General features: G+C 38.7%; 2 protein-coding genes across 3 annotated transcripts in view; one reads left to right on the plus strand and one right to left on the minus strand.

The window, feature by feature from the left end:
* Positions 1-4,492, plus strand: part of med12 (mediator complex subunit 12) — a 44,060-nt gene extending 39,568 nt beyond the window's left edge. For both annotated transcript variants that reach the window (XM_049474860.1, XM_049474861.1), the window contains exons 40-44: positions 94-320; positions 1,789-1,957; positions 2,358-2,579; positions 2,734-2,821; positions 4,070-4,492. In XM_049474860.1, coding sequence (XP_049330817.1) covers positions 94-320; positions 1,789-1,957; positions 2,358-2,579; positions 2,734-2,821; positions 4,070-4,107 — 744 coding nt within the window. In that variant the 3' untranslated portion in view covers positions 4,108-4,492. The remainder of the gene's footprint in view (positions 1-93; positions 321-1,788; positions 1,958-2,357; positions 2,580-2,733; positions 2,822-4,069) is intronic.
* On the minus strand, positions 3,831-11,318 carry mars2 (methionyl-tRNA synthetase 2, mitochondrial). Its single transcript, XM_007258573.4, has 3 exons — positions 10,922-11,318; positions 9,798-10,132; positions 3,831-8,430 (listed from the first exon to the last, which is right to left on the minus strand). The coding sequence occupies exons 1-3, from the start codon at positions 11,193-11,195 to the stop codon at positions 7,216-7,218; spliced, it is 1,824 nt and encodes a 607-aa protein (XP_007258635.3). The 5' UTR covers positions 11,196-11,318; the 3' UTR covers positions 3,831-7,215.
* Positions 11,319-11,502: the final 184 nt, after the last annotated feature.

The following is an 11,502-nucleotide window of genomic DNA, read 5'->3' on the forward strand; positions in this document are numbered from 1 at the left end:
CACTTAATTAAAAAAATAAAAGAACACTCGCATGAGATCGCCCTTTGTTACTTGAATCTTAATTTTTTCATGTTTTGTCTTTTCTCTTTTCAGAATATGTCACAACAAGGTTATACCTCCTACGGTTCCCACATGGTAATGCAGCCGCACCCGTCTCAGACAGGTGCAATAGTCCCTTCCCAGTACGGTAATCAGGCCTTTCAGGGAGCCCATCCTGGTACTAACCCTGGAGTTGTAGATCCTCTGAGGCAGATGCCCAGGCCCAGCGGATATGTCCACCAGCAGGCTTCTAGTGCGTACGGCATGCAGAACACGCAAAGGTGAGTGCGGAATGATTCACACTCACAAACTGAGAGCAATCCTGTAATAGTTAATCATTTTCCTTACCGGAACCGATACCAAAACTACTTTGTTGTAACCAAACAAAAAGTTGTAACCAAAAAAAATTACAAAAAAACGATAAATATTCTCACACAATGTATTTGTTTAACATCAGACATGAATAATCTTGTTGTTTTATGCATTTCAGTTTTAAGAGTTCTTAAATGATCAGCATTACATTGACAAAATGTAATGATAATTTTTTTATGCAGCTCGTTCCCTGTATTTTTGAGAGGGGGCAGTAATAATAGTTTAGTGTGGTTTAGCTCAGGCAGACTAGAGCTTTTGTACTTTATTATAATATCTCAGGAGCCGGGGCGGTGCGAGTGAGAGAAAGACAGCGCAAGTTAGTGAGAGAGCGTGCAAGTGTGAGCGCCTGAGATTTTAGCACAGCAGAGGTGTGTTGACAATTTGAATGATCACTGCAAACATGCTCATCGCATTTGGTGCGTTTGTGTGTTTCATGCAAAGTATCAAAAACAGGCAGATTTTTTTTAAAAAATATATATAATTTTTTATAAGACCTTTTGCTCGGTGCCTTTTTAATATTGAATTACAATATCCAGCCCTAGTAACTATGCACATCATTTTAGCTTGCTCACTTTGTATCATCTCAGACCACATCCTTACATTTTCTAGTAAAATTATCACGAAAGCAGTTGACAGAGCCTGGTGAAGCATTAGCAGTTTGATTTAGTGATTTAACACAGCAACACTTACTGATGAGTTCAGAAGGTAGATTCCCTTTTATTTATGCTGAAGTTTATAAAAAAAGGTGGTTGATTGTGATTGATCACAGAAGATAGATAGAGAGATACATAGAGAGATACATAGAGAGATACATAGAGAGATACATAGAGAGATACATAGAGAGATACATAGAGAGATACATAGAGAGATAGATAGAGAGATAGATAGAGAGATAGAGATAGATAGAGAGATAGATAGAGAGATAGATAGAGAGATAGAGATAGATAGAGAGATAGATAGAGAGATAGATAGAGAGATAGATAGAGAGATAGATAGAGAGATAGATAGAGAGATAGATAGATACATTTAACCCGAAGGAAATTTAGGCATCCAGCAGCAACAACACAATACAATAAGAAACATATTCAAACATAAATTAAAACAAAGAAGAATAGAAAATATATAAGGCTATTAAAAAAGAAAAAGAAAAAAAGAAGAAGGTAAATATATATCTGTAAACAGAACAGTGCAGTACATGTTGCTAATGGTCATTAAATAATAAACAGAGCAAAGTGCAGTGGGCAATGACATTGATTATGAAAGTGACTGATGTGACATAGAAATATAATATAAATACGCATCAGAAATCTGTTGTGATCAATTGGATTAATTTCTTTAACCGATTAACACCACTACTCTGTTCTCAACGTTGCTTAGGTTTGCTCACCAGCCCATGCAGCAGGCGTCCATGATGCACGGCCTACCGCAGGGACACATGGCAGCGCAGGGCGTGCACCCCGGCATGAGGCCCAATCAGATTCTAGACCAACAGCAGCAGGCAGCTCAACAGCAGCAGCAGCAGTTCTTGAGGCAGCAGGCCCTTCGGGTATGTGCACACAAGCACTGTTATTCTTTGTTCTCATGGGACTTTGTGCTTATTATTAGACACTGTAGGTGGGCTTTTCTCATTCCAGCAGTGTAACTGAGGTGTTTAAAAACTCCAGCAGCACTGCTGTGTCCAATTCTCTTGTGTCATTTCAGCTCACACACTAACACAACATACAGCCCAGTGCTAAAAATGATCCATCACTCAAATAATAACTTCTGTGGTGGTTTATCCTGTGGGGTCCTGAGTATTGAAGAACAGGGTGAATGGAGCATAATAAATTATGCAGAGAAATAGATACAGGACTACAGTCTGTAATTATAGAACTGCATAAAACTGCATAAAAATGTTATTTATTTATTCATTCATTTTTCTTCTCGTGTGTGATTTCTCTCTTCAGCAACAACAACAAGTTCAGCAGCAGCAGCAGCAGCAACAGCAACAGGTCCAGCAGCAGGTCCAGCAGCAGCAGCAGCAGCAGCAGGTTCCCTCACAACAGGTGCAGCAACCTCAACAGGTGCCACCTCAGCAGGTGCAGCAGCAACAGGTGCCTCCGCAGCAGGTGGGGGCTGCGCAGCCCCCTGCTCAGGCCCAGGCACAGACCCTGGGCATGCAGCCCATTGTAAGTGCTTATTAAGTGGACACGAGGTGGCCTTTTTACAGATAGCAGCGTATTGTTTGTTCCTTCAATGGTTCACAGATTGGGGCTTCTGCATTTATTTTTTTATTTTTTTTCTTCATCATGTTTTAAATTGCGCTTGTTCTGTGTGTTTCAGTTCCCTCGGCAGGGGCAGGGCATGCAGCAGACCCAGCAGCAGCAGCAGACTGCAGCGCTGGTCAGACAACTTCAACAACAACTGTCGAGTAAGCCTATAATTAATTCATAGAGCTTAATAGTTTTTAACCAATATTCTTAAAGGTGTCAAGTAAAGAAGTACAAATACTTTATTACCTTACTTAAAGCAGCACTAGGTAGGATTTCCTTGATTTTTGATCTTTTTTAAAGAAGTAAAATTACACCTTGAAACTCACTGCAGCGCTGCATTGAGGTGTAATAGGAGGAATAGCGGTGCTCTTGTGAGTGCCGGAGCTCCTGTACTCAAACCAGACTCTGTTTTCCGAGGCGGCCGCGACCAACGTTCGGGAGAACTGCGACCTGCTTTCCGAACTTTAGTTCTAACAGTTCTACAAGGACTACTGGTTCATTCTTTACAAACTAACATACAGACACTCTGGCAGAAGCTGGAAAGAGACCGAATATAATAAAACCCCTATCAAGATAAATCTATCCATCCACATCCAATTTAATTTATTTGCATTGTACTAAAATGCATTCATTTTTAATGGGCATATATGTGGCTTTATCTTTATACATTGTAGTTTTAAAACCAGTACTTTTACTTGAGAATTGTAAACCCAAGTATCTATACTTCCACCTACAGAGTAATGAATGTAGATCATTTTGACATCTTTGATTACGTCATAGTTGTTCTGATACATTTTGTGTAAAAACCAATACGTGTGTTCCAAAATAAGGCTGGACAATATATTGTAAAAACATCAGTATATTCATAACTTTATATATATATATATATATATATATATATATATATATATATATATATATATATATATATATATATATATATATATATACAAGAATACAATTCATAATATCTCACCACATGTGTGTCTCAGATCAGCTTCTGAATTAGTTTGAGATAGGGCTGGGAAATATATTGTACATTTTATATTCTGAACTATTTTATACAAAACTAAAAAGAAATACTTTATTCATAATTTTGCACCTGCTACTAATATTTTCATCTGTGTACGGTTAAATAAAAAAAGGAATGCAACAAAGACAACAGTGTAAAAAGATATTATTCCATTGGTTTATTAATCATGATTTTTTTTGTATACAATTTAAAGATTTACATTATGTAAGAAAAAAAAAAATTGTAAATAGAGCATTATCATATCACCTCTCCTCTGTGCTATATTTGCATAATCAGCATTTTAAAATATAAATTATATGTGTTTTTATATAGATTATGTATTAATCTTTATTTGTGATTAGTTTTGCTGATAAGTGAATCTATTTCCCCACAGGCACACAACCGGGACAGAACTCCAACTCCTTCTACTAGTGGTATGACCGAGTCCTGTATGGCGTCCTGTGTGAGTAGTGGATGCAGCCCTTCTGAAACGGACTGTGGTGAATTCAGGACTGATGCTGTACGGGTCCGAGAGCCTTGAAGACCAGTGGCATAGAGAGGCTTTGGGCCTAGAAGATTCCTTGATGATCAGTAATCTGACCACAGTGCTGTTTCTGTTCAAGAATTAAACCACAATGTGTAATTCCTAATCCTCTGAAGGGTTGTGCTGTGAACTTGTCATTAGGGAGAGTGATGATGGAAGTTTATGTAAAAAAAAAAAAAGTACAAGAAATAAGAATAATGCAATTTTTTAATTTTATTTCACTTTGTACAATTTTTCAGTTTCGTGTATTCTCATTAAAAAAAAGTCATGACACTTTTTATATCTTGTCTCAAATTGTGAGCAGTTTAAAATGTGCAAAATCCTAGGTACAAAAAAAAAGGTAATTATATACCTTATTATATATCATATTTTTATGCCTTACAAGTCTGACCTCAGATGGTTTACACCTCCACAGGGTTCGTACGGTCATGAAAAACCTGGAAAAGTCATGGAGCTTGAACATTTCCAGCAATTTCCAGGCCTGGATACATTTTGGAAAAAGAAAAATACCCAGTTTGAAAAAAATGTTTGTTTAATGACTTTGATATTCTGTATTGGTTTTAAAAAATAGTTGAATTTTTGGGTAAATCCATCACATCTTTTCGCATTAGCTAGCTTTCTATATGGGTATTATTCAGACTTGGAGTTTCAGCTTTAAAAATGTGTAAATTCACACAGTGAGAGAAAAATGCTGATTTAAAGCTGTCTGGCTTCATTCACTTACAAGGGAGAGACATGCAAAATATGCAAAAATGTCATTTAGCTAGTAAAATGTGACATTTTAAAGTGTTTTCAATTAATTTTAGGTGAGATATGGGCCTACAATAACCAGATTTTACATGGCTTTTAAGTTAAATGTATTTACTGATGTTTTAAAGATCATATGGTCATTTAAATTGGCTGCGAAGGCATGGAAAAGTCATGAAAATGTATTGGTTGAAAAGTGTATGAACCCTGCCTCCAGCAAGCAACAGTGGTACCCTGCAGCTTCCCAAACATTAGCTCTAGTCCCACTTTGTTTGGATAGCATCCTGTGAGTTTGGATAGAAAAAAGCTATCCTAAGAAAAAAGTTCATACACTGGGTTTCATTTACTAATATCAGACATTTAAGCCCTTGAGAAATCAGGTATTGTCTTTATTCATTACAGAAAAGTTCACAAATTATAATTATTTGAAATGACTCACTTAATGCAATAGATCTTAAACTTTTAAGATCACAAGCACCACCTTATAGACCATTTCACAAGAACATCATACATGTTTATCTCTTTTGTCAATTGTGTGGAGCCTGCCTGCTTTTGCCATCTGCAGGATAGCATGGTAAGATGGTTATATTTGATTGTTTTTAATCAATGCAGTGAGTGCACCTAATGAGGGATTTTGGAAGGCTTGAGACAGAGGAACACTGCAGGATTTTTTGGTAACAAGTTGGTTTGGTATATCTTGAGGAGCTCCACAGGGTTCTACTGTAGGGCCTGTGAGACTAATGTTAATAATTACAGTACTGTGGTTGTTAGAGTAAAGTGTGGGTTTTACCATACAGCATCATAACAGGTTAAGCAATAGCCACAAATAATATAAATGTTAGGAAAATGACCTGACAGCTTGCAGTATTTGTCATTATGCTTTAGTGGCTGGAGTAAATATATTCTGAGGTCTTCTGGTGTACACCTATGGGACACTTCTTTTATTACAAGTGAAACCACAGTTTGAGAGTAACTGACTTAAGGCATTTATCAGGAACTTAAGAGTTAGGTGTAAAATATATAAAAGTACTAATTGAGTCCACTGCAGATTCATGATGTTTTATACCCAAGAATTGTTCATGGCTCTTAGTACAATATGTATTGATAATAATTAATCCTACATTGTTCTTGGAAATGACAGCAGTTTTTAACATTGAGAATGTACCACTTGCAATAGATCAGAATTTCTAAAATGTTTCATGTTTCATGAGAAGTTCACATTTTTGTATACGAGAGGTTTCATTCTGACCGTGATTATACATGTACTTACTAAACAAAGCAACCAGAAATTAAAGTTTGAGCTGAGGATGGAGTCAGCAAAAATCAGGGGTTTAGTGTCCCCTTTAAGTAAGGTCAGGCTGGTGGATGATCAGCAGCTCATCCCAACTGTACTGGATGGAGCTCCATTGTTCCAGAGAACTAGAGCTGGACGATACGGCCAACAATTATGAATGAATATATTTATTAATTCTGGTCGAGACAACACAATGCAGATATAAAAAAAAATGAAAGCCACAGAACCACAAAAGCAAAAAAAGCCCACACAGGACGTATGTAGCTATAAACTGAACGATTCATGTAGTGTGCCCAGCAGTTCAGGACAGTCAGTAACATATGCTTTAAATAATGTATAGTAAAACATCAAAAACATGTTTCGAAAAAAAAATTCTCTATTATTGAAACCAGCATTTTTTCTGCAATTTTTACTTCCTTAATTACTATATAATAACACACTCAACACACACCTGTAAGAAGCGGCAGCCAATTATGCACAGCATACTCTCAACAGGAATGGCCGTCCACACATTCACACAATTTTATTGGCAATTCAGAATATCCAATTTACCTGATCTCCATGTTTTTGGACTGTGAGAGGAAGCCGGAGTCTCCTGAGTAAACCCACGCACAGACACTAAGCCACTAAGCCACCGTGCCCAATTAGAAGATAAGTTTAAAGCTATTGAATATATTAGAAGATACTGAATTATTGTTCAGCCTTACAGAGAACACACTACACTGCTCAATACTGAAGGACTTAGCACTTAGCTTCCAATGCCCACAGGATCATTTTCATCTACTCCAGAGTGCCCTATTTTATTGGCAATACTTTATTATCTATCTATTTCACCAAAATGAAGTATCTGAAAGCAGCAGTTACAAGGGGTATCTGTCCAAAAACATTTGGACATACAGTAGTCTTAAAAAAATATATAAAACACTGAAGTCTGTCTCCCTCTAGTGCTCAATTACTAGAACATGTTCTGAGTCTTTAATGAGGTCTTGTCTTTTTTTAGTTTCCCAAGTTTTCTGGTCTCCACTTGTTTCTCATTCCTCTCTAGGCGATTAAATAGTACTCCAGTGTCTGGTCCTAGTGGTCTTCTCTCATACGGGCAATCTCTTCCTTCGTACTTTGGCAGAAAATTACATGCATGATCCCAGCTCCTTTCATCAGACCTCACCCCTAACCTGGACAGGATCTTATCAGCCAGTTCTGGCACAGCCGGCTGCAGGAGGATGCTGTAGATCCGCAGACACTCCATGGACACGTGAAGTATTGTCTGATGCCAGAGTCTGTCCTCGGTTTCTCCACAGTTAAGCTTCCATGGAGCGTGTCTCTGGATGAAGCCGTTGGTCAGGCGAACGCAGCCGCTAATGGCCTCCAGTGCTTTGTACACGTGTAGGTTCTCAAAGTTCTCCTTCACTAAAGAAGGAAGCTCTGACACGGCCTTGATCATTCTGTAATCCTCCGACACAGCTCTTCCAGTGGGTTTATTCGAATCTTTTGGGAAAGAAGCATTACAGAACTGAGGATAGGTCTGTTCTGGGTTCAGAGAGGGCGCGGTGCATCGATTGAGAAGACCCCCAAGAGAATCAGCCAGTTCGCTGTTGCACAATTTCAGCACTTTGTCATCACCGTAATCGCAGTCCGTGTCTGGAACGCCTTGCCGCAGAAGAAAGTATCTCAGGCCATCCACTGTGAACTTTTTTGACCTTTCAAATGGATCCACCACGTTTCCAACACTCTTGGACATCTTCTTTCCCTGCACTGTCCAGTGGGAGTGCACGTATATCGACCGAGGAAGGGGCAGTCCTGCAGCCAACAGAAACGCCGGCCAATAGACAGCATGGAATTTCAATATGTCTTTACCTACAACATGATGCGCAACACTCCACCAATCAGAGTGCTCCTCCGGATAGCCAACAACAGTCAGATAATTTACCAATGCGTCCAACCACACGTAGATCGTTTGCTCAGGATCCCCAGGAACCGGAATCCCCCACTGCAGACGGCTCCTCTGTCGAGAAACTGATAAATCCGGTAGATCGTTCTCCAGCCACTGCAGGACGATGTGGTAGAACTTTTCAGGCTGAATGGCTTTGGGGTTGGACTTCAGCCAGTCCTGCAGCTGAGTTCGGAAATCAGAGAGGCGGAACAAGTAGTTGTCCTCCTTCATCCACTCCACCTGTTCGACAAGGCAACAGCAGGTTGAGAAAGCTTAAATAATTTTAAGAAAAATGTTGGAATTTAGTATTAATCAGTGTATTTTAAATAAGAACCTGTTAATACAATATGCATCAGAATCAAAGGTGTCAAAGAAGTATTCACATTCATTACTCAGGTAGAAGTAGATTCTAGGGTTTAAAATACTTCTGCAGACTCAAGTAAAAGTGTAAAAGTACTGAATTTAAAACTACCTGAAGTATAAAAGTAATAGTAACGTAAAATTGGGAGAAAATGCCATTAAAGACAAAAGCTTAGGCCGAATCACAGGGTCCTATAGTGCATTACCACCCCACCCCAAGTGAATGTATTTTATTACATTGTAAATATATTAAAGAAGCTCAGTTGGGACATTTTGTTCATGTTTTTATTTATTTATTTATTTTATCTCTGCACGGATCATCTTTATACTAGGCTACATACATCTAATATGTTCTTGCCGGAGTGTGAGGGGGCGTGACAGGTGCAGGTACAAGTATAAACCAATATGGTGTCAGAATGGTATATACAGCTCTGAAAAAATAAAAGACCACTAAAAATGATACGTTTATTTGCTTTTACCAAAATACATCATCAAGAGGAAGATGGATGATTCCAAGCCATCAAACCAAGCTGAACTGCTTACATTTTTGCACCATGAGTAGCTTAAATGTATCCAAAAGAAGTGTGTAAGACTGGTGGAGGAGAACATGATGCCAAGATGCATGAAAACTGTGATTAAAAACAGATTTATTATCTTAAAACTTTATGAATATAAACTTGTTTTCTTTGCATTATTTAGGATCTGAAAGCTGTGTATATTTGTTGTTATTTCAGCCATTTCTCATTTTCTACAAATGCTCTAAATGACAATATTTTTATTTGGAATTTGGAACAAAAAAATCCATATTAAATAGAATAAAACAACAATGTTAATTTCACTCAAACATAAAACTATCATTAGCAAAATCAGATAAACTGATCCATAAACTAAAGCGGTCTCTTATTTTTTTTCAGAGCTGCACTCATACTTCTCATCCAACCAAAATTATTTCACTCTATCCGGATGGAGAGATTAATCTCAATAGGGTTATTTTTGATCGATGAGAAGCCATAATCAAAACAATGATTTAATCTTATTCACAATTTATTTATTTAGGAGATTTTTTTGTATTTCATCAAGTTATAGCTATAGGCACATCTGCATGAGCAATAGGTGCTGAATACATTTATTACATGTTTCCTCAAACCATTTGGACATATACAGTAGAATTAATAATCTAATTAGTATATTATGGTATAATAAATCAAATCGAATCACTATGAGGTCAAGTACTGAGTGTTGATTACCTTATGCCCGCTCTCTGTGGAGACTTTAATCTCTCTTCCCAGAGAGTCAGTGCTGTCTGTAACCTGCGTTGGTGTGAGAAAGCTCTCGTCTGGTGTGGAGTACCAGCCTTCATAGCTCCCTTTATAGATGAAGCCGTTGTTGAGGAGCACACTCCAGAAGTGCTCCACTGCCCGCCGGTGCCTCTCCTCCGTGGTCCGCACATAGTCAGTGTATGAGATGCTAAAGCTTCCGAACACCTCCTTAAACCTGTCTGAGACCTCAGTACAGAAGCTCAGGGGGTCTTTCCCTGCCGCAGCCGCTGCCTGCTGGATCTTAAGACCGTGCTCATCTGTACCTGAAAAACATGAACACAAATAAAGTCAGTGCTCCATAGTATTGTAAACTGTATATATTGTACATTTAATACTGGAGACAGCTAAAGCTATAAGAAGACAAGGGGAAAGCCTAGAGTAGTGCCTAGACCAACTAAAGCTTAGACCAACTTACATGAAGATTAAAGCTTAGACTAACCAGAGCCTAAAACAGAGCCTAGAATAAAGCCTAAAGTAACCAAATCCTGGACTAATGCCTAACCTAGACTAAAGCCTAGACGAATCAAAGCCTAGACTAAACCCTAAACTAACATCTAGAGTTAACAAAGCCTAGACTAACGCCTAGAACAAAAGTGTATAGTATAGCCTAGACTAAAGCCTAGAATAAATCTTAGACTAAACCGTAAACAAATACCTAGAGAAACCAAAGCCAGATTAAAAGCCTATAGTATAGCCTAAACTAACTAAAGCCTAGAATAAACGCTTATAGTACAGCCTAGACTAAAGTCTAGACTTAACCCCAAACACTTAGAGTAACCAAAGCCTAGAATAAAAGCCTAGAGTATAGCCTACACTAAACCCTAGACTAATTAAAGCCTAAAGTATAGCCTAGATAAACTAAAGCCTAGACTAAAGACTACACTAAACCCTGGAGTAACTAAAGCCTAGACTAAACCCTAGAGTAATTAAAGCCTAAAGTATAGCCTAGATAAAGTATAGCCTAAAGCCTAGACTAAAGACTACACTAAACCCTGGAGTAACTAAAGCCTATACTAAAGCACGAATCTGTTTGTGCTGGGTGAGTAAGTTACCGGTGGAGAACCTGCAGCGGAGGCCCTGCAGCGCGCGCAGTCGGTGCAGACAGTCCGCCAGTACTGCAGAGTGCACATGGCCCAGGTGAGGGGCCGCGTTCACGTAGAAGATCGGGGTGGTGACGTAATATCCCCCCGGCTCGCTGCTCCGCTGAGCCGGACCCTCACTCAGGCTCCTGCAGGTCAGAGCCGCAGAAACCCGCGGCAGATTAAACCGAGCCCCGCGGAGCAGCCGCTCACTGACCCCCAAACACACAGCGCCCAACCCGGACATCACACAGCCACCGGCCCGCTGCTCCTCTTCCGCTTTAGCTGCCCTTCAACCGAGCACTGAGGTCCAATCAGCGCTCCTCCTAAAGAGATATTCCTCCTCCTTAGAGCCGAGCGGAGGATCCGGATACAGAGCTAAAACAAATCCAGTTAAAACACTGAGCTTATCCTATTCATTTAAAAATAAAAAATATTAAATATTGTATGAAACATCATATCAATATGTGGGAAATATAATATTTGTGAAATATAAAGAGTACAAATGCATACAAATATAATTAAATAAAAATCTATATATATATTTATTTACA

Source organism: Astyanax mexicanus, chromosome 2 (genome assembly GCF_023375975.1).
Source record: "Astyanax mexicanus isolate ESR-SI-001 chromosome 2, AstMex3_surface, whole genome shotgun sequence".
Taxonomy (NCBI): domain Eukaryota; kingdom Metazoa; phylum Chordata; class Actinopteri; order Characiformes; family Acestrorhamphidae; genus Astyanax; species Astyanax mexicanus.